This window comes from Hippopotamus amphibius, chromosome 1 (assembly GCF_030028045.1).
Source record: "Hippopotamus amphibius kiboko isolate mHipAmp2 chromosome 1, mHipAmp2.hap2, whole genome shotgun sequence".
Classification (NCBI taxonomy): domain Eukaryota; kingdom Metazoa; phylum Chordata; class Mammalia; order Artiodactyla; family Hippopotamidae; genus Hippopotamus; species Hippopotamus amphibius.
Window position 1 is genome coordinate 155,334,452 of NC_080186.1, and position 24,290 is coordinate 155,358,741.

Below are 24,290 nucleotides of genomic sequence, written 5' to 3' on the forward strand. Positions count from 1 at the left end.
CAAAAGGATCTTGCTTTGATGGATGTCATCGAGTGCTCTGCCTATGTTTTCCTCTAGGAGTTTTCTAGTGTCTGGCCTTCCATGTAGGTCTTTAATCCATTTGGAGTTTATTTTTGTGTATGGTGTTAGGAAGTGTTCTAATTTCATTCTTTTACATGTTGCTGTCCAATTGTCCCAGCACCACTTATTGAAGAGGCTGTCTTTTTTTCCATTGTATACTTGTGCCTCCTTTGTCAAAGATAAGGTGCCCATATGTGTTTGGGCTTACTTCTGAGTTCTCTATTCTGTTCCATTGATCTTCCTTTCTATTTTTGTGCCAGTACCATACTGTCTTGATCACTATGGCCTTGTAGTATAGTTTGAAGTCAGGAAGCCTGATTCCACCAACTCCATTTTTCCTTCTCAAGATTGCTTTGGCTATTCGGGGTCTTTTGCGTTTCCATACAAATCATAAGATTTCTTGCTTCTCAGAGCTTTTTAATTGGCACTACAAACCTCCAACAGAGGGATCTATTATTTTTCCTTAAATTCCATACCTCTTTTCCTGGAACGCGGATTAGCACCTCAAAAAACACTAATGGTTCTGTGCCATTGGGTTTAGAAAACTGTGCTCCAGGCAATGGGGAACCATGCAAGGATTTAAAGCAAGAAAGAAAGGACCGGATCTATCAGTTATAAAGTGCTTACTTAGTGAGGAGGATGGATTGGGAGGGGTCTGAAAGCTTGATGGTCTTAAGATGTTAAATGAGAGAATAAGGCCTCAAATTCATATATGTCAAATAGGGGGCAGCAGTGGAAGGGACACATCTGTGTGTGTGTGTGTGTGTGTGTATGTTTGCAAGTGTGTTAATAATATATTGGACCCTCAATGCAAATGCTGCTTGTGGACGCTAAGGAAAGCCTTTATCAAAATCTATGAAGCTTTTTATTGATGTAATAAATCATCATAAATCTTATCTATTTGTGATGCCTTTTGATCCTCCTATCATCTTATCAGAGACCTTTAAAATCAGTTTCCCCAACCAAGTATCAGAAAAGTTAAGAGACTTGCCCAGACCTCCAGAGTCAGGGAAAGGCAGACTTGGCTTTAGCTCCTCTAACTTCAAGTCTAGGACTCTTTTCATTCTATCATTTTCCCTCCAAGCTAAGACTTGAGCTGGAATTTTAAGGATACTTAGGATTTTCCTAGGTTGTAAAAATAAGCAAAATCTTTTCAGCTAGGAGGAAAAAGTAGAAGAAAGGACACAGAGGTAGCTATATGCATGACATGGTCAATAGTCTAGGAAGCGTCCATCTGCTAGAGGCTGGCATCTCTCCATGAGTCCTCCCAGCCTTCAAGGCAAGGCCAGCTCCATGGTGAAGTGACATGTCCGGTGTTTATTACTTCTGTGCCTGTGCCTGCATTTAAGCTCTGCTGTCTTAAAATTCCCAATAGTCTTTGGACAAAGGGCCCCATGTTTTCATTTTGGATTGAGCTCCACAAATTATGTAGTTGCTCCTCGATCAGTGTGTCATTTGTCCATTTTATATTTTGAAGCCATTCTCACTCAGCGGAATACCTCTAAATTCTTACATTGTTGTTAATCTACACTTGATTAGTCTTTTATGAGCACATAAGTTTTAGCATTTATCTCTGCCATTGAGGTGTGAGCTCCTTCCTAGCATCTAAAAAGGCTAGTGCTAAGCACATACCAGGCAGGTAGTGCATGACGGATGTTGAATGAATCTGTGCCTCCACCGTGAGCCCACTGACATGAACACCTTCCAAAGAAGGTGAAAGAGGCAGAATGTGGTGAGATAGGAAGACATGAACAGTTTCACATTTACTCGCAATGGAACCATGTCTTTGGGTTAGCTAACAAAAAAAAAGAGGAAGTACGGGGGACAAGAAACATGTATGCCAAGACAATTCAAGAATGAGAACTGGAAAAGTAAATAAACCTGGCTTGCACGTGGACATGAGAGCATATAATAATGATGGTCTGCAGTACCTCATAACAACAGCTAACATTGTTTAGGTGTGTGTTATGTGCCCCGGACTGTTTTAAAATATTTTATATATATCAACTCATTTAATGTTTACAACAACCCTTAGATAGTAGATACTATTATTGGTATGTTGCAAACGAAGTTGAACCACAGAGGGATTAAGTAAATTGCCCAACATCACACTGCTAGGAAATATCAGAGCCAAGATTTGAACTCATGCTGTCTGGTTCTCAAAAGTCCTGGCTTCAACCACTCTCCTCTTACACTTTACTAACCCATCTTAGAAAGGAGTCTCCCATCGGGCCTTACATCATTACTATTAAGTGCTATGTATGTGATAGCTATTATTAATCTCCCTACAAAAATATACATGGGAGGTAGTGACTGTGTAATTCTAAACTTGCATTCAACTTGGGGCCTTTCTTTGGTCCTAGGTCCTTTTTTCCCCCTTCTTTTTCTGTCCTTGAAATAGACGTGATGAGTCAGCATTCGGAAGCAGGAAGTGCTCTAAAACTATGCTTTCTTCTGGGGAGAGAATTCAAAACCTTCATTAAATTCTCAAAAGGATCTGTGACCCCAACACATTAAAGTCACTGCTCAGGGCCTCATGCTACTCTTCGGATGTAAATTCATAAACTTTGGTTATCATACTTCGTTCATCCTTGTGGTGCTGCACATGCCAAATGGAAATTACAGAGGTCTCTATTTGAGGGCTGTTTAATACAATTATTTTCACTCTGTATTTATTCCATAAATATTTATTGAGTTTTAAAATATACTCAAACTTGCTTATAAGTTCAAGGTCCATGTAGCTCTTGACTTCAGCTTCTATAATTTATCTCTCTAGTATAGTGATGGCCAGGGTGTTATCTTTGTTTGCATAGCACTTTGAACTTATCACAATGTTTTCCCACGTGATGAACTAAGTTTACTATGTGATATATCCTGTAGCTTCCAAAGGTGCCTAGACTTAGAAATTTCCTTCCAAAGAAGGTAAAAGAGGCAGAATGTGGTGAGATAGGAAGATGATTACTGTGGATTCTCAGTAAGCATAAAGACTTTCTTCCCAGACCTCTGCATCCTTGGGTCAGGGGGGGATGATGCAGGGCCTTCTGTAGCTCTGCCCTGGCCTACCTCAGGGTAGAAAAATGAAAGTGAGGAAGATAAAGAGGAGCAAGGAGCTTGCTTATTTCAGTTTTATCCACGGTTGGCCCCTGGGACTTTTTTTTTCCCTTTCAGTTGTATTGAGATATAATTGTCATACAGCACTGTAGAAGTTTCAGGTGTACAGCACAATGATTTGACTTACATACGTCATGGAATGATTTTCCCAACAAATTTAGTGAACATCCATCATCTCATATAGATACAAAATTAAAGAAATAGAAAAAAATTTTTGTGTGTGATGAGAATTCTAAGGGTTTACTCTCTTAACTTTTATATATAATGTACAGCAGGGTTAATTATATTGATCATGTACATTATCTCTCTAGTACTTCTTTATGTTATAAATGGGAACTTATACTTTTTGACTACCTTCATCTGATTCCCTCTCCCCCCACGTCTCGCCTCTAGTAACCACAAACCTGATCTTTTTCCATAAGTTTGTTTGTATGTTTGGTTGTTTGTTTTTGAAGTATAATTGACCTACAACACTATGTTAGTTCCCATTACACAATGTAGTGATTTTTTTTTATAGATTTCAAAATGATCACTACCATAAGTCTAGTTATGATCTGTCACTATACAAAGATATTACCTAGTTATTGGTAATTGGTAATATTACCTGTATTCTCCACACTGTACATTTCATACCCACAACTTTTATTTTGCAACTGAAGTTTGTACCTCTTTTAATCTCCCTCATCTATTTCTTTCCTCTCCCCAGCCCCCTCTCTTCTGGTAACTACCTGTTTGTTTTCTGTATCTATAGCTCTGTTTCTGTTTTGTTATGTTTGTTTGTTTTGTTTTGTTTATGTAGAAGTGAAATCATACAGTATTTGTCTTTCTTTGTCTGACTTATTTCACTAAACATAATATCCTCTGGGTCTATCCATGTTGCTGCAGGTGATAAGATTGCATTCTTTTCATGGCTGAGTAATATTCCATTACATATATGCACCATATCTTTATCTGTTCATCTGTTGATGGGCACTTGGGTTGTTTCCATATCTTGGCTATTGTAAATAATGCTGCAACGAGCATAGAGGTGCATGTGTCTTTTCCAATTAGTGTTTTAGGTTTTGGGGGGGTAAATACGCAGGATTGGAATTGCTGTATCATATGGTAGTTCTATTTTTAATTTTTTGGACAAATCTCCACACTGTTTTCCATAGTGGCTACACCAATTTACATTCCCACCAACAATACATGAGGGTTCCCTTTTCTCCATGTCCCTGTAACTTTCAAAAGACAGTAGTAATTTCTCCCTTTGATATTGCCTTTAAAGTATTGGGGAGTTAAGTCAACTTAATGGTCCAATAACTTTCTATTTACCTTCTTAAGAAAAAAAAAAAGGGAGGGGAGAAAAAGATGGCGGCGAAGTAGAGAGACGTGGAGTGCATCCCTCTCTACAGATGCATTGGGAATGCACGGAAGGACACAGTCATTCCCACAGAGAACCAGCTGAACACCAGCAGACGGCCTCGGACACCGGAAAGGGCTGCGGAGAACCTGACATAGCCGGTAGGGAGGCATCTACGAGGGCTCAAAGAGGGTGAAGCGGCGGAGCTGTGGCAGACGGGAGGGAGTGAGAAACATACGGAGGGTCCGCAGCGCAGCTCAGCGTTCCCGGACCGAGACATCGATCCGCGGCTGAACGGAGGGTCCAGGAGCGGGAGCGTGGGAACCGGAGAGCTGGTTCAGGGGGAGAAACATTGTTGCCGGTAGGGTGACGGACCGAGAGGACAGGAGGGAGGAGGTCCGCAGAGAGGAGTGCCGATCCCTGAGAGCTGCCCGGCCATGATGGCGGCTGGAGGCTGCAGGCTCCCGGGCGGGGAGGAGGAGCCGCGCGCATAGCCTCTCTCTCTCTTTCTGCGCCTCTGCAACAGGCAGCGGAGAGACGCCCTGCGGGGCCACATAAGGTGCTCAGGGATAACAAGCACCCTCAGGCGCTCGGGCGGGGCTAGATTAAAACTCCTTGCAATGCCAGCAGCAGGGAGGCTGCCGAGAGAAAAAAAAAAAAAAAACCAGCATCAAAAAGAAAAAACCCCGAGAGAGGCCCAACTCTAAGACTTTCTGTGTACGCCTGAGCCACCAGCGCCCTCTGCAACAGGCACCTCCAAGCCTGACTGAAGCAACAGTGCGCCACTGCTCACTCCCTCCCAGGAGAAGGAGCCACTATTGCACCCTCTCCCTCCCCACACACCGAGGCTTACAGACGAACAATAAAGGAACCTCTGCTGGTCACAGAATAACGCAAAAAAAAAACCCAAGGCAAGGAAAAGGACACTTACAGCTGAGACGCTAAGGAAACAGAAATAGTAGTATCAATACCTATTGAACTGGTCCATTCGGGGATCAGTTCTGGATTTTTTTTTTTTTTTTTTTTTTCTTTCTCTCTTTTTTTTTTTTTTTTTTTTGATTTATTAAATACGATCTTAGCCCTAAGGGATCTACAAGTTTTACAACATAATTTTATAAGGATATTTTTTACTCTTTTTTTTTTTTTTTTTTTTTTTTTTGCCTTTTAAAATACTTCTATATCTAGCTAAGTTTTTGGTAGTACGGACAAAATATCTTTCATACTTTCCTTTCATCCCTTTCTTTTATACACTTCTATTCCTTTCTTTTTCTTTGCATATTTCCAACCACATTACGCTCTTCTGTTCCCCTTTCTTCCAGCCATTTTAAGTGTATTTTATCTTAACATACTTATAAGCAACACTATCGGTCTGCTCAGACTCCTTGCTCTATTCTCCAGATGATGCACTGCCTTGGTATTAATATTAGGCTTTTGTCTTTATCTTAGTTCTTAGTACAGTTGTCTAATTACATTCTGAGAATCTCCATTCTCTCTGGTGGTACTCCAGCTCATTTCTATATTTGATCCTAGCTTACAAAATCTCCCTGGATTGATGTTTGTATGTGTAGGGTGTTATTTGTTGTTTGTTTGCTTTTGCTTTTGTCTCTGATTTGTTCTGTTTCAGTTGTCAATTTCTGCTGGGTTTCTCTCTGAATATCTGATAGCACACTGGGGTTCTGTCAGGTCTTTCTAGAGCCTTATGTCCTAACGGATTCAATAATTGTGTGTCTTATACATGTATGTGTTTCCTAGACTGAATATTCGTCTAATCCAATACTTGGACATTAGTCTGAGGCTTGGACAGTCTTCTATAAACACCTCTATCACCAGGACAAGCAACCCCAAAAGCTTGGACAACCATGAGGAAACAAAGAAACACCATGCAGGCAAAGGAGCAGGAAAAAAACCCACAAGACCAAATAAATGAGGAGGAAATAGGAAAAATGCCTGAAAAAGAATTTAGAGTAATGATAGTAAAAATGATACAAAATCTCGATAACAAATTAGAGAAAGTACAAGAAACAGTTCATAAGAACTCAGAAAAACAAACAGCAATGGATAACAAAATAACTGAAATTAAAAATACTCTAGATGCTCTAACCAGCAGAATGACTGAGGCAGAAGAACGAATAAGTGAGTTGGAAGATAGAATGGAAGAAATAAACGCCACAGAGCAGGAAAAAGATAAAAAAATAAAAAGACTAGAAGACAGCCTCAGAGACCTCAGTGATAACCTTAAACGTACCAACATTCGAATTATAGGCATCCCAGAAGAAGAAGAAAACAAGAAAGGGTCTGTGAAAATATTTGAAGAGGTTCTAGTGGAAAACTTCCCCAACATGGGAAAGGAAATAATGAACCAAGTCCAAGAAGCACAGAGAGTCCCATACAGAATAAACCCAAGGAGAAATACACCAAGACACATATTAATCAAACTAACGACAATTCAACACAAAGAAAAAATATTAAAAGCAGCAAGAGAAAAGCAACAAACAACATATAAGGGAAAACCCATCAGGATAACAGCTGACCTTTCTACAGAAACTCTGCAGGCCAGAAGGGAATGGCAGGATATACTGAAAGTCCTGAAAGAGAGAAACCTACAGCCAAGAATACTCTACCCAGCAAGAATATCATTCAGATTTGAGGGAGAAATCAAAAGCTTTCCAGACAAGCAAAAGTTAAGAGAATTCAGCACCACCAAACCAGCCTTACAACAAGTGCTAAAGGAACTTCTCTAAGTAGGAAACACAAGAAAAGGAAAACACCTACAAATACAAACCCAAAACAATTCAGAAAATGGTAATTGGAACACACATGTCAATAATCACTTTAAATGTAAATGGATTAAATGCTCCAACCAAAAGACACAGACTGGCTGAATGGATACAAAAACAAGACCCTTCTATATGCTGCCTACAAGAAACCCACTTCAGACCAAGGGATACATATAGACTGAAAGTGAAGGGATGGAAAAAGATATTCCATGCAAATGGAAGTCAAAAGAAAGCTGGAGTAGCAATACTCATATCAGACAAATTAGACTTGAAAGTAAAGACTATTAAAAGAGACAAGGAAGGGCACTACATAATGATCAAGGGATCCATCCAAGAAGAACATATCACAATGGTAAATATCTATGCCCCCAATATAGGAGCACCTCAATACATAAGGCAAATGCTAACAGCTATAAAAGGGGACATCGACAGGAACACAATTATAGTGGGAGACTTGAACACCCCACTTACATCAATGGACAGATCATCCAAACAGAAAATAAATAAAGACACACAAGCTTTAAATGACACATTAGACCATCTCGACTTAATTGATATTTATAGGACATTCCATCCAAAAACGACAGACTACACTTTCTTCTCAAGTGCACACGGAACATTTTCCAGGATAGATCACATCTTGGGTCACAAATCAAACCTCAGCAAATTCAAGAAAATTGAAATCATATCAAGCATCTTCTCAGACCACAACGCCATGAGACTAGATATCAATTACAGGAAAAAAACTGCAAAAAATACAAACACATGGAGGCTAAACAATTCACTATTAAACAACCAAGGAATCACTACAGAAATCAAAGAGGAAATCAAAAAGTATCTAGAAACAAATGACAACGAAAACACAACAACCCAAAACCTATGGGACGCAGCAAAAGCAGTTCTAAGAGGGAAGTTTATAGCAATACAGTCCTACCTTAAGAAACAAGAAAATGATAGAATAAACAACCTAACCTTACACCTCAAACAACTAGAGAAAGAAGAACAAAGAAACCCCAAAGTGAGCAGAAGGAAAGAAATCGTAAAGATCAGAGCAGAAATAAATGAAAAAGAAAGGAAAGAAACCATAAGAAAAATAAATAAAACTAAAAGCTGGTTCTTTGAGAAGATTAACAAAATTGATAAACCATTAGCCAGACTCATCAAGAAAAAAAGGGAGAAGATGCAAATCAACAGAATTAGAAATGAAAAAGGAGAAGTCACAACGGACACCTCAGAAATACAAAACATCATGAGAGACTACTACAAGCAACTATATGCCAATCAATTGGATAACCTGGAAGAAATGGATACATTCTTAGAAAAATACAATCTTCCAAGACTGAACCAGGAAGAAATAGAAACCATGAACAGACCAATCACAAGTACAGAAATTGAGGCAGTGATTAAAAATCTCCCAACACACAAAAGCCCAGGACCAGATGGATTCACAGGCGAATTCTATCAAACATTTCGAGAAGAGTTAACACCTATCCTTCTCAAACTCTTCCAAAATATTGCAGAAGGCGGAGCACTCCCAAACTCATTCTATGAGGCTACCATCACCCTGATACCAAAACCAGGCAAAGATGTCACAAAAAAAGAAAACTACAGACCAATATCACTGATGAATATAGATGCAAAAATCCTCAACAAAATACTAGCTAACAGACTGCAACAGCACATTAAAAAAATCATACACCACGATCAAGTGGGGTTTATCCCTGGGATGCAAGGATTCTTCAATATACGCAAATCAATCAACGTGATACATCACATCAACAAATTGAAGGATAAAAACCATATGATCATTTCAATAGATGCAGAAAAAGCTTTTGACAAAGTTCAACATCCATTTATGATAAAAGCTCTCCAGAAAATGGGCATAGAAGGAAATTACCTGAACATCATAAAAGCCATATATGACAAACCAAAAGCCAACATTGTTCTCAATGGAGAAAAACTGGAAGAATTCCCTCTAAGAACAGGAACAAGACAAGGGTGTCCACTCTCACCACTGTTATTCAACATAGTTTTGGAAGTGTTAGCCACAGCAATCAGAGGAGAAAAAGAAATTAAAGGAATCCAAATTGGAAAAGAAGAAGTAAAATTATCACTCTTTGCAGATGACATGATACTATATATAGAAAACCCTAAAGACTCTACCAGAAAACTGCTAGCACTCATTGATGAGTTTAGTAAAGTAGCAGGATACAAAATGAATGCACAGAAATCTCTTGCATTCCTATACACTAACAACGGAAGAGCAGAAAGAGAAATTAAGGAAACTCTCCCATTCACCATTGCAACCAAAAGAATAAAATACCTAGGAATAAACCTGCCTAAGGAGGCAAAAGATCTGTATGCAGAAAACTTTAAGACATTGATGAAAGAAATCAAAGATGACATAAACAGATGGAGGGATATACCATGTTCCTGGATTGGAAGAATCAACATCGTGAAAATGACTGTACTACCCAAAGCAATTTACAGATTTAATGCAATCCCGATCAGATTACCAATGGCATTTTTCACAGAACTAGAGCAAGAAATCTTACGATTTGTATGGAAACGCAAAAGACCCCGAATAGCCAAAGCAATCTTGAGAAGGAAAAATGGAGTTGGTGGAATCAGGCTTCCTGACTTCAAACTATACTACAAGGCCATAGTGATCAAGACAGTATGGTACTGGCACAAAAATAGAAAGGAAGATCAATGGAACAGAATAGAGAACTCAGAAGTAAGCCCAAACACATATGGGCACCTTATCTTTGACAAAGGAGGCACGAGTATACAATGGAAAAAAGACAGCCTCTTCAATAAGTGGTGCTGGGAAAATTGGACAGCAACATGTAAAAGAATGAAATTAGAACACTTCCTAACACCATACACAAAAATAAACTCCAAATGGATTAAAGACCTACATATAAGGCCAGACACTATCAAACTCCTAGAGGAAAACATAGGCAGAACACTCTTTGACATACATCAAAGCAACATCCTTTTTGACCCACCTCCTAGAATCATGGAAATAAAATCAAGAATAAACGAATGGGACCTCATGAAACTTAAAAGCTTTTGCACAGTGAAAGAAACCATAAACAAGACTAAAAGGCAACCCTCAGAATGGGAAAAAATAATTGCCTATGAAACAACGGACAAAGGATTAACCTCTAAAATATACAAGCAGCTCATGCAGCTTCATACCAAAAAAGCAAATAACCCAATCCACAAATGGGCAGAAGACCTAAATAGACATTTCTCCAAAGAAGACATACAGATGGCCAACACACACATGAAAAGATGCTCAACATCACTCATCATCAGAGAAATGCAAGTCAAAGCCACAATGAGGTATCACCTCACACCAATCAGAATGGCCATCATCACAAAGTCTGGAAACAACAAATGTTGGAGAGGGTGTGGAGAAAAGGGAACTCTCCTGCACTGTTGGTGGGACTGTAAGTTGGTACAGCCACTATGGAAAACAATTTGGAGGTTCCTTAAAAAACTACAAATAGAACTACCATATGATCCAGTCATCCCACTCCTGGGCATATACCCAAAGAAAACCATAATCCCAAAAGAAACTTGTACCATCATGTTTATTGCAGCACTATTTACAATAGCCAGGACATGGAAGCAACCTAAATGCCCATCAACAAATGAATGGCTACAGAAGATGTGGCATATATATACAATGGAATATTACTCAGCTATAAAAAGGGATGAGATGGAGCTATATGTAATGAGGTGGATAGAACTACAATCTGTCATACAGAGTGAAGTAAGTCAGAAAGAGAAAGACAAATATTGTATGCTAACTCACATATACGGAATCTAAAAATGGTACTGATGAACTCAGTGACAAGAACAAGGAAGCAGATACAGAGAATGCACTGGAGAACTCGAGGTTTGGGAGGGGGCGGGGGGTGAAGGGGAAACTGAGAAGAAGTGGGAGAGTAGTACAGACATATATATACTACCAACTGTAAAATAGTCAGTGGGAAGTTGTTGTATAACAAAGGGAGTCCAACTCGAGGATGGAAGATGCCTTAGAGGACTGGGGCGGGGAGGGTGGGGGGGAATCGAGGGGGGGGCGTCGGGGAGGGGAGGGAATATGGGGATGTGTGTATAAAAACAGTTGATTGAACCTGGTGTACCCCCCAAAAAAAAAAAATTAAAATTAAAAAAAAAAAAAAAAAAAAAGATAATTTAAAAAAAAAAAAAAAAAAAGAAAAAAAAAAGGAGTAACCAGTATGTGCCAGGCACTCTTCTAGGGCCAGATATAGTGTAGAGAATACATCCCTGTCTCCCTGGATATTATGTTCTCATGTAATAAAGCCAAAAAATATACTGTCAGGTAGCAACACAGGGATGAAGATGCTGAGAGGAAGGGGTACTACTTTATCTTATAGAGAGTGGTCAAGAGAGACATGTCAGAAATGTTGATTATATTAGCAACACCTGAATGAGGTGAGGCTCTGAGCTATGCTGCTGTTTGAGGGAAGGCACTCAGGCCGGTGGGAACAGCAGATGCAGGGGTTCCGGGGCGGGAGTGCTCTTCCTGGTGTGTTTGGCAGACGATAAAGATGCCATTATGTCTGTGTGTGGGGTGGAGGGAAGGAGGCTGAAAAAGAGCTGGTGATGCTGCAGGTGAAAAGTGAAAAAAAAAAAAAATGACAGAGTTTAGCTAGAACCAAACCTTTCCAGCATTTTTTACAAGTTTTACTCTGAATGTGTAGGAAGACAATAAAGGGCTTGGAGCAGAAAAGTGACACAAAGTGATTTGCATTTAAAAGGCCCATTCTGCCTGTTTTACAGAAACTATTCTGTAGGGGGGTGAAGGAGGGATCATATACTCATTAGAGTCTATTGAAACGATCATGATGAGATGCAGTGGTAGTTGGAGCGTGGTAGTAGCCCTGGAGGTGGTGGGGAGTGGTTGGATTCTGGATGCATTTTGAAATTAGAGCTGGCAGGATTTACTGATGGACTAGAAGGATGCAGGGAATGAGAGAGAAATCAAGGAACAGGAAGTGGAGCTGGTCTGGTGGGGACAACATTAGGGACTGAGCTGCCTGGTAGATATCAGGGAAATAGCAGATCAGCTGTCGGTGTTATTAGCCTGGGGGTCAGTGGAGAGGTTCGTGCTCAATATTCATTTATGAGGTTTTGTCGTCGAGTAGCAAGCCATGAGACTGGATGAGGTCACCTCGGATGGGACTGTGGATAGAGAAATCTGAGAACTTTGAACTCTAGGGTGCTTGTAGAAGTCAAGGCAAGCAGTGAGGAGGAGCAGCAGATGAGCTTGAGAAGGTGTGTGCAATGAGGTAGCAGGAGAATCAAGAGAGGGTGGTGCCTGGGAATCAGTGAAGAAAGTGTGTTAGGAAGGAGGGAGCGCTCAGCTGTACACACAAAACTGTTTGCACGCAGATGTTAAAGGCAGCGGTGCATCTAATTCAGTAAGTCTTCAGAAATCACGCCACTGATCATGTGGCCACACGATTCCGCTCTCTGATCCAATCTAAAAGACTAATAGTTCTCAGTGGATTCCTTTAACTGTACCTTTAAATTTCTCCACCTTTAGTGGCTGTAATAGAGTCCAGATACCCAGTGAAAATTCCTTTATTAGTAGTGACATCTGGTTATTTGGCTTCTTCTGCTGGCTGGCATTGAAGCCATAGGTGTTGAACCTAAACAGTTGGCCTATTAGGGCGGTAACTATACAGTGACTGAATTACATCTTTCTTGCTATCTGTTATGTGTTGTTATGTAGTGTCATCTTAGTGCTTTTAGAATCTTGATCTTTTATCATTCTATTAATTCAGCTTACTCGTTTTAGGGGGAGATGCAGATTGGGTTCAAATTTACGATTACATATAATATATATGTACATATGTGGGTGTGTCTATATATTTTTTCATATTCGGTTTGTATTACTTTAAATTGTTGTGAGGTTCATCAGATTAAAGTTGCTTAGTCTGGTTTTAGCATTACAGTCTAGTTCAAGTCTTTGGTAGATGAAAATTTTCCTTTGGAAGAATACGATAAAACTCATTTTGTGGATGAAATAACACTTTTGGAATAGTTCCTCTGTATTTGTGCTGTAGCCACTAGGCACGTGTGGTTATTGAGCCCTAAAAATGTGCTGTCAAGTGTAAAATGCACACCAGATTTCAAAGACTTGGCATTCAAAAGCAGAGTGTAAATATATCATTAATTATTCTATATTCTATGTATGTTGAAATCAGTATTTTGGATTTGGATTAAATAAAATGTTTTCAATTTATTTTCAAAAAATTTAAACATTATTAAGATTAATTTTTTCTGTTTCTTTTCAGTTGTTAATGTGGCAACTTGAAAATTTTATAATAATAAATGTGGCTTGCATTGTATATCTTTTGGGTAGAGCTGTTCTATGCATTTGATAGCATATACATTTACATCAATGTCTCAGTTTTCTGGTGTGCACAGAATGATTTTTGACCTTTTCAATACAAAATTTCATCTAAAAAGTATTTCATAACATTAAAAGAAAACTGAAAAAAATTTTCTTCCTACAAAAATCACATATGGGAACTTCCCTGGCAGTCCAGTGGTTAAGACTCCATGCTTCCACTGCAGGGGGTGCGGGTTCACTCCCTGGCTGGGGCACTAAGATCCCACATGCTGCTCAGTGCAGCCAGAAAAAAAATGATATATGTTCTACATTTTCTTTAACAAGAAAACCATGCATAACCACTATTAAGTATTTTCATATATTCCTTTTGACATACACATAGTTTTTAACCAAAAAAGGGGACCAGTCAGTACACATTGTTTTTTGACTTTTTTAAACCATGTGACATAAACATCTATCTTTTTCATTACATACCTTTAAATTTTTCTGCACTAATATTAACCTGAGGGATATATCATATTCCTAGAGGTAATAATGGTTTATGACAGCAGAGATTTTTTAATCTTTAATAATGGCTTTATTGAAACACTTTTCTGGTTTTATTGACATACAGCATTGTATAAGTTTCAGGTGTAGAGCATGATTTGACTTACATCATGAAATGACTATCACAGTAAGTTTAGTGAACATCCATCATCTCATATAGACACAACGTTTTTAAAAAAACAGGAAAACTTTTTTCCTTGTAATGAGAACTCTTAAGATTTACTCTCTTAACAACTTTCCTATATAACGTACAGCAGTGTTAACTATGTTTATCATGTTGTACTGAACATCTCTAGTACTTGTTTATCTTATAACTGGAAGTTTGTGCTTTTTGAAACATCTTTCTAAAGTATTCGATTCAGTGGTTTCTAGTATATTGAGAGTTGTGGAGCTATTGCCCTTAAGTAATTTTAGAATCTTGTCATCATTCCAAAAGGAAATCCCAAACCCATAAACAGTCACTCTTATTCCCCCACCGCAGCCCCTGGCAACTAATCTACTTTGTCTCTATGGATTTGCTCATTCTGAACGTTTCACATAAATGGAAGCATACAATACGTGGTCTTTTGTGACGGGCTTCTTTTACTTAGTATAATGTTTTCAAAGTCCATCCATGTTGTAACATGTATTAGTACTTCATTACTTTTTATAGCTGAAAAATAATCCTTTATATAGATATATCACATTTTATTTATCTGTTTATCAGTTGGTGAATATCTGGGTTGTTTCCACTTTGGGGATATTATGAATAATGCTGCTATGAATATTTGTCTACAAGTTTTGGTGTGAATATGTATTTTCAATTCTCTCAGGTGTATACCTAGAAGTGGAATTGCTGGGTCATATGGTAACTCTGTTTAACATTTTGAGAAACTGCCAAACTATCTGTGGTTGCACCATTATACAATCCCACAAGCAGCGTGTGAGGGCTCCAGTTTTGCCACCTCCTCACCAACACAATACTAGTGATTTTCAACTGAGAGGCTATTCATTCCTAAGAAGTACAGATCAGACTCTAGTGGTGGGTGGTTTGGAAAAAGACCTCTAAGTTTCTGTTGTGACCTCAACCCACCCGACAGACAGACAGACAGACACACATACATACATACATACATACACACACACACACACACAGAGCCAGACTCCTATTTGTTTAACTTTGGGTATATTATTTATCTTTACTAGCCTTAGTAAAATGGAGATAACTTAGCTTATGGGGCTGTTGTTAGAATTAAATAAGATAATGCTAGTGAAACCCTATGCATATGCCTAGTACATAATGTACAATAAAGACCCTCAATAAACATTAGCAGCACTTCACGGGTGGCGCAGTGGTTAAGAATCCGCCTGCCAATGCAGGGGACACGGGTTCTATCCCTGGTCCAGAAAGATCCCACATGCCGCGGAGCAACTAAGCCCATGCGCCACAACTACTGAGCCTGTGCTCTAGAGCCTGCGAGCCACAACTACTGAAGCCTGTGTACCTAGAGCCCGTGCTCCACAACCAGAGAAGCCACTGCACTGAGAAGCCGGCGCACTACAACAAAGAGTAGCCCCCGCTCGCCACAACTAGAGAAAGCCCAAGTGCAGCAACAAAGACCCAACACAGCCAATAAATAAATTAATTAATTTAAAAAAATAAGCAGTAGCTATTAATTTATATCAACAGCTCAATAATTTCACACTATATGTACACACCATAATTGCCTCGACAATCCTGTTGTTGAACACTTGACTTGTTACCAATTTTTCATGATTATAAACAGTGCTCTGAGAAAATATCCTTATGGTTAATTTTTTACCCGCAACCATGATTATTTTCTTAGGATAAATTCTGTAAGGTGTTATTGCTCGGTGCATTTTAAAGAAATTTGAAGACATTTCCCAATATATATTTTTTGTTTACATTATACTGAAATTTTACTTTGAGACATGTCATCAGGTACTAGACAATACCCCTGGAGCTTTCTTAAATTGGTTTCATGAATCCTCACTTGGTACCTAACAAATATAATGCAAATACAATCTGTCTTGAGTAAGATGGCCTAAATTTAACTCTCTGAACTTAATCTAAACTTAAACCACGGAATGAGAAAAGGCTCTCAGATCTGGACTCTTTGATTTTTGTATCTTTTCTGTCTTTGCATCAATATCCTAACTAGACAAGTAGAAGAGCTATCGATGATGAGGCACAATGGATTTCTTTTTTTTTTTTTTTTTTTTTTTTTTTGCATTTAGACAAATCGAGGGCAAAAGTAAGGTGACAATGGCGCTTAAACAGTAGAAAAGAACTAATCATTGAGAGGGTGCATGCACCTAACTTTCAAGTCATCAGATCTAGGAGCCTTGCAGGGGCCATCACTCACAGATCCATCACGGCAGTTTCATAACCACTTTGAAGGGGATCAAACAAAGGCAAAAGTTTGATCAGATGGTGGAATGTTCTGAAATTTGACACCACTTGGGAGACTTAGTATTGAGGAATTGAAAGGAACTTTGCACAGATAACACCTATAATTAGAAAGATATATCAGCAAGTAATGTGTTTCGACTGTTGTCATGGTAAATGTTTAACAATCGGCTCTCCCCCCCCCCCCCCCGCCTCCCCCAAGCCAAAGCCCTGATTTATATAGGTTTTTTAAAATTTCTATGATATAAATATCTCACCATGGCAGATTTCAGATTTTAAGCTACCAACATGATGTCACTGAAAGCAGAGCTGGAGAAAAGATGTGTGTAATCAACACTTTCAGCTCTCAACAGCCAGCACATACCAGCTCCAGCATAGTACTGTTTCTTTTCATAAGTTGCTATACTTAGATAACTGAGGGAACATTGCACTCAGTGAAATCCACTAAGTACCCAGAATCTAGAATTAATACAACATTTTGAGAGCAAGATGTTTTGTTTTCTTCTCCTAGGTTAAATGGCACGTTAAAGGCTCACTCATGTGGTATTTATTACATGTTGTAACACGCACACAACGGAATTGCAAACCTTGCTACAAACTCAAGAGGTCAGCCTCTGGGCAGTTAACACAAACCACCTCAGAGAGACAGTTGTGCATTCGGGGCTGAGTGACCCTAGAGAGGGATTCCATAGGATTCCACAGGATTCCACGATAGGCAAATGTGATTAGGTTTGCACTTAATGTGAAAATCAAGAAAGGATAATCCTAATTCCTTCCATTTGCACAGGACTTCGTGGCTTATAAAGAGCTTTCTGCAAGATGGTAAAATCGCTTATATCCAGTGTCTGGTGCTCGTTAAGATTGATAGGTGGTAAACTCAGGTTTCTAGGTCACTTGTGTTCACGTGACTGACTTGTAGTGCATCTCTCCAATGCTCTGCCGATGGAGACCCAATGAGCCACTAGTAGGAGGCCAAAGCAACATTTTAGTGAGGCCTGGCTATAGGCCAAGCCTGTATTAAGCACTTTCTTTACAGTGTCTCTGAAGCCACTCAACAACCCTATGAAGTAGTTCCTATTATTTTCTTAAAAATACAGAGGCTTAGAGATGTTAAATTACTTGCCAAAGGTCATGAAATTCATAAATGCCTGAGCTGGGACAAGAAAAATCAGGATTGTCTGACAGCTAACGCCTATATTATGAATCTCTAGTCTGGCTTAGGTCAAAGGTTTTAATAAAATTAATAGATATTTAATGTGCTAATTGGGCAGCATGGCCTACAAGTAACTTCCAACGTAGGCAAGGCTAACCTAACTGGGCTGAGGGGTGTATGAGAGTGTTGGGGGAACATAATAAAGGTGGTGAAAAAAGAATGTGCTCTCATGCTGGATCGCGTAACTCAAGAAGGCTGTGTATTTGTAATTGGCCGTTTCTGTGTAAAGCACAAGCCTGAATTAGGTCAGCCTTTCAGAGTGTCCTCTGCTGCCCCTTTTGTAGCCTGTGGCCCCCTTTCCATAAACCGGAAATTAGATAGTAAGTTCCATGATGGCAGAGATGACTACACATCTTCAGCACTGCTGTTGCTGAATCTCTAGTCCTATCCTAGTGGCTGACATGGCAGGTGCTTAAATATTTGTTCAGTATTGCTGGTGGTGATGACAGTAAACACCCCACCAGTGATCACAGTATATTCTTTCCAAGTATTATCTCATTTAATCCTCATAATAACTCCATTAAGTAGTACCTTCCCCGCCCCCCCAATTTATAGATTAAAAAAAAAAAAAACATGGCTTGGGAGATCTTGTAACTTGCTTTAGGACATAATAAGTGGCAGAAAATCAGCTTTGCTTGATATCAGAGGCTTGGCACTTAACATGATGCTCTAGTCTGTTAATTTATAATGCATCTGTTGTATTTCTAAGAAAGCTCATATTACTAAAATCAGATGACAGAATTTCAGTTTTGTGAAGAAAGGGACTCTGTTATGTTTTAACCATATCCCAGCACCTACAATAATTCTTGTCATGTAGTAAATTCTCAGTAAATATTTTTGGTGACTATGCATACAGAAACAGGTAGAACAATTATTTCAGTAGGAATAGGAGTTACAAGCTAGAAATTTACTGGCTCACAACACATTTTGTTGTTGGGTCTTGGGGGGCAAGAATTTAAATAAAAGTGGAGCTTTAAAACCTAAATATCACTGAACAAATTCAGTAATTTACTCATTCATCTACAAAGTATTTATCTTCATTCAGTAAATATAATTGAGCACCTACTAAGTGCCAGACACTTAATAGCAGAGATATAGTGGAATCATTGACAATTATAGGTAAACAACTATTACAAAAGGTGAATGTTTCATGAAGAAGAAAAAAAGGATGTAGAGACAGAAAATACCAGAGGAAGGGACTACAGGAAGGCCAGGGAATGCCTCTGTGAAGGAGAGACAGTTCAGCTGCGATGCTGAAGAAAGCCAGGAACACGAGGAAGGGGCATAGGGAATGAATGGCATGTGCAAATGCCAAAAGCTCTTGGAAAGAACTTGACACGCTGGAGGAACAGAAAAGAATGTCAGCGAGTCTTCTTAGAAATGGTCTGTGTAGTCCTCTCACAACCACAGGATTGCATAGGGCTTCCTTCACTCCCTGACCTCCTTTACTGCACATTGTTGTGTTAAAGAACAAAGCCAGCCGCTGTATTTTTCTTGGTTTTGGTTGGAGTGGCTAGTTCCCCACTGCCCATAGTAGAAAAGAGTAGTTCACAAAATAGAAACCTTGGAATCTACTTAATCTACTTAATGGAGAGCCATCTAATTTGCCTTCTCGCAACATGTGTCTTAGGAAAATATTGCCTATACTGTTGAATAAAATAAATGCAGGAGGAATTTTGCAGGAAATAGGAAAGGGGAAATTTAGTAAACCCAGAGGCTTGATTTCTGGAGGGAACATTTCTCCTATTGGTTATAATGGAAAATTCCTCAAGCACAGCCTGGCTAACAAGACTGGGCCTTCCTGATTCATCCTGCAACCTGTTCCAATCTAGCCCATGTTCAGGGAAGATATGGGGGAGAATATCCCAAATACTACTCAAAGCAAGATGTCTTCTCAGCACTTGAAGATGAACTTAGCTTTTCTCCCCTCTCCTTATTCCCCACCCCCTTTATGCCAATCTTCAAAAGAAGCTGGACTATGTAACTACAGATGAGCTGACCGCTGGAGCCTTGGTGAGGGATACAGCTCACCCCTTGGAAGAACCAGCCATGGCAACTGGAGCTGAAGCGGATAAAATCAATTTGCACCAGTCTTCATCTGTTCCTGGAATTTCATATGTAGATTTGGCACAAATAGTCAAATCAGTAGGAAAGACTTAACCACCAGATGAGAATAAAATGGAATCTTTTGTATGCTGAATTTCCCCACCCCAAATTATATCAAAGAATATTTCTCCTCTCTTCTCCCAGAGATACACAGTTGCTTTCTGGAGTTGAGGACAATGCCATTTTCCACCTTCCAGAAGCATCTATTCTTCATGGAAATCTAATGACAATTCCCAACCTCAGTTAAGGACTTGTTTTCCCATTTTTTTTGAACTTCAAATACTTTCTAAATTGTGTTAGGCGAAGCATTGTATGTATATAATTAACTCACAGGTCCCTCTGGGCTCATCCAGCTAAACTTGTGGAGCTTAACTGAGCAAAACATTCGCTGATGTCTCTCCCTGCAGTGACACCCACTGAAATGAATACCTTCTACAAGAGGAAACTGGGGACATTTCTTTTCCAAATTGGCTTTCTAGTGATTTGGATTGCTTCAGAAATGATTGTACTTGTTTTATAACAATAATGATCTCATTTTCTTTCAAATATGGAATTTGCAATTTGCAATCCGGGAAAATTTGGGGGCGGGGTGGGATTCTGTATTTTCCTCTTAGTTGAAGTAGGAAGAGAGGCCTCTTTTTGGTATTCGTTGGCTCTTTGAAATTCCCTCGGGGAAGCAGTGGCTCTCTGCGGGCACAGGGCTGCAAGGCGCAGGGCTCCAATGTACCTTTCACGTGCAGGGCAAATGTCAGCGGTTCCTGCAGCGCTGTGTCTTCGCAAGCAAAACCCACAGCGGGGCGTGGAGCTGTTTGTCCAAAACTAAGTGTAAAGGGTTAGGGAACGTGGACTTTTTCAGACTAACCATGTTGAGTAGATTCATAACTCAGCCCTCTTCCTACCTCTGCCAGTGTAGACATAGACACCTACCGTTAGAAGATGTTTTTGACTCTGTTTGAAAGGGAGAGCTCAGGTGTGATCCGCAGAAAAGTTCTAGCCCCTGCTCCTCCATCTATTCCTAGCTCGGAGGGGACTTAAGCTAGGCTATGAGCATTCTCTGCTGTGTGAGGCGTCGAACCCCAGGCCTCGCCCTTGAACTTCATCCAGGGACCACATGCATTACGGAAGGGTGAGCAAAAGGGACTGGGATGTAGACTTCCTGCCTACCCAAGGAAACCTACTTCTCTTTGCTGTCTTGGAGCACAGGTGTCCAGAGAGAGGCAGCGAGCTAGGGACTCTGGGTGTTGGAGTAAACGCCGCCCTGAGCTGCGTGGCGCTGGAGGGAGGGAGGTTGGAAGAGCGCGTCTACGCTTTTCACGTCAACCTGCAAGCTAGCTGCTCGCCGCCCAGGTGCAGGTTCGCGGCTGCGTGCGCCCCACTGCAGCAGAGAGCAGCCGCAGCCTCTGCCTCGGCCACCACCGCTGCTGGGGAAGAGTTCTGGGGCTGCTGACGCTGTTGGGAGGAGCCTCGCCTTTAATGCACCAGCCGCCTCCAGCCTCCTCCTGCAGCAGCAGCGGCAGCTGCGAGTGCGCGCGTGTGGGTGTGAGGGTGAGTGCGCTGGCGCCGGCCGCAGCGCCCTGCCCAGCTCCCCGCCGGCTGCCGAGCCCCCGCCAGCCGGAGCCGCCCTCCTGTGGGACCAGCACCCTCATCCGGGCCGGGCCAGCCTGAATCCTGCCCCTGCCATCTCGCCACTGCTGCTCGGGTCCAGAAAGGCTCCATTTTGTCGCGGCTGCCCGCTCTCCCAGGGGGAGGAGGGATCTTTTTTGCATTTTGGAGCGGCTGCCAACGAGGGGAACCTGTTGGGCATCTCCCCGGCCCTGCTTGTGAGCGCCTCCGGGGCGGCGGGCGGGACCAGACCCCTCGGGGCACGGCGCATCTTGGCACCCGGAGGCAGCGGAGGCAGGCGCAGCATCCTCGCTGGGAATTGGAGCTGGAGTGAGCGCACCGCGGGAGGAGCCGCCGCAGCCTCGGAGATCCCGGGCGGAGGAGGTGACAGCTCCATTGCCGGGTTTTTATTTTTTTTTCTCTCCGCCTCCCCGTCTCCTCCTCAGGCTCGGACCATGGTGCAGTCCCACTGGCTCCCCTGCCCCCCTCTCCTGTGAGACTGGCTGCGGGGAGGGATCATGGATACTTGTCTGCCGGCTTCTGGTTCCCACGCAAGTAAGCCTGCTGTCAATGGAGGAGGACATTGATACCCGCAAAATCAACAACAGTTTCCTGCGCGACCACAGCTATGCGACCGAAGGTAACGCCAGCCCCGCCGCATTCCGCCGCTGGGGCCGGGCGCAAGTTGCGGATCGCTGAGCTCTGCGGGCAGCCGGGCGCGTAGCGGCGGAGACTCCTCCGGGCCCCGGGGCTGGGGCGGGGGCTCGGCGCGCAGGGGCAGCTCTGTGCCTGTGCGCCCCACATCCATCCGGCCTCCGCGAGGCGAGCCGGGCATTCAGCAGCAGGTGGACCCGGCGCCCACGGGAGTTAAAACGGCCCTCGGGGATGAGGTTTTTCAGGGTGGGGCTCCCGGCTGGAAACTCCCCCCCCCCCCAAGGCAGATGACCCCTCCCCGGGTCTGGGGGAGGGGGGAGATAAGGAAGGGGGTCCAAGAGGACCATGGGTCCTCCCCTCCCTGGGCGGAATGATGTGTCTCTCAGTGGTTGCAAGGGAGGGCATGGTTTCATTTCCTGCCCGTTCATCTCTCCGGCCGGGTTACCTGCTCAGACAATCAAAAGCCCAAAAGGCCCCTTGAAAATGGGCGAACCCCTCTCCCCTTGCAAGTGCATTAGCAAGATATAAAAAGGTGGCTGGGGAAACAGTGTTGGGGCGGCGAGCGAATGAGTCTGACACGTGGGGTGAGCAATGCGATCCGTAGGGCCTTTAAAAATCACCATTATGAATTCTGCAGTAGTAGTTTCTGCTGAATCAACAGCCAGCAGAAAGCGAGAGGGTTCAGTAAGCTGAGCTTTGCCAAGAGGTGAAATTGTCGTGTCTCTCTCTCCCTTTCTCTCTCTCTCCCCCAGCTTGTTCTGACATCAGCCTGAGTGAGGTGCAGGCAGGAAAGGAAAGTCAGCAGGTGGAATCTCACTTGCCTTTTGTGTGGGAATAGAGAGTAGAGGCATTTTTTTTTCCAAATACCAAAACTTTTGCATTTTTGCTTTCATTTTCTACCTGTCAGCCTTTATTCTTAACCACTCCTATAAAGTGTTGCATTGTCACATTGTAATAGCCACATGAGTAAATGTGTGTGAAAGTGCTTTAGGAAAATGTAGCAAGGCATGTTATTTAAGATTATTCTTATTATCTTGGATGCTAAAATTTCTATAATATTTAATCAAATCAAGACTACTAGAGAAATGTGATGGGGGTGGTGATGGTTAAAGAGTTCAAGCTCTGAAAGATAAAAAGACACACAATTTGAGGGTAAATGTGACATCTTCGATAAACATCCCTGGAAGTTTTAGATAGAAAGAATGCCCAGCGCTATGGAAGGCAGAAGCTTCACTTATCATCATTATTGGAGAGCATCACGCCTAATACGTCCTTGGTGCTAGACAGATCAAGCAGAGCTGTATGAGCTCTGGCCTCCAGAAGCTTAGAGGTGGCTTTTAAGATGTTCAGCCTGTCCCTGCCCCATACCAACCACCTTACTTGCTGATTCTTTTTACGTGCCTGGTGACAACGTGGTTATAAGATGTTCTTCCGCAGTCTTAGTGCTTTGTCACTGACTCGCCAGGTAGAATATGATCAGCTCTGGGTCCAAAAGAGAAGTTGGCTTTCAACCTATTGTCTTTGGGGGCACAAATTTTCTGTATTTGCGGCAACAAAGATAGAGGGCTGCCTTCACGTTTTCTTCTGTATTGCATGATGCCTCCAAGTGCAGGCAAAGGAAACTTACTGAGCTGGGAAGATGGGAAAATTGAGGCCATGTGTGTAGGAGTATCATCTGTAGAATGAAGAAATGAGTTAAACACGGCATTTAGTATTGCTTTCAGGGCCCTAGATACTACCTAATCTTTGTTCCTATTTGATGACATTTTTGTGAACTCTGGTTCTGGATAAAATATCTGGGTTCATATAGTCCAAAATGAGGCATGAGTTTACAGTAAAGAACTTTCTAAAATCTTTCCAACTCAGCCTCTTGGATCTGTCCCCCCACCCCCCACCCCCCATTCTGCAACCACCACCACATTCAAAACTAAACAAACCTTTATTTCACAGTATGCTTCCCAGTTTCTTTACCTGATCTTAGTGAAGGTCTGGGAAGAAAAATAAAATGGAACTTAGGCAATGTAAATTGCCTTTTTACATGCAACCCCTAATTGCATTTTAGGGAACAT

The 24,290-nt window shown here is 41.5% G+C and overlaps 1 protein-coding gene across 4 annotated transcripts in view; it reads left to right on the top strand.

Annotated features, from left to right (window-relative positions):
- The window catches only part of PPP2R2B (protein phosphatase 2 regulatory subunit Bbeta), a 470,158-nt gene that overhangs the window by 157,688 nt on the left and 288,180 nt on the right, over window positions 1-24,290 (top strand). For 2 of the 4 annotated variants that reach the window (XM_057731847.1, XM_057731870.1), the window contains exon 2: window positions 22,014-22,207. The exons of 1 other annotated variant lie outside the window; for it this stretch is intronic. In XM_057731847.1, the coding sequence (XP_057587830.1) occupies window positions 22,014-22,207 (194 nt within the window). Of the gene's footprint in view, window positions 1-21,333; window positions 21,511-22,013; window positions 22,208-24,290 lie in introns of those variants that run through there. One more of the 4 variants, XM_057731860.1, reaches the window with a different exon arrangement.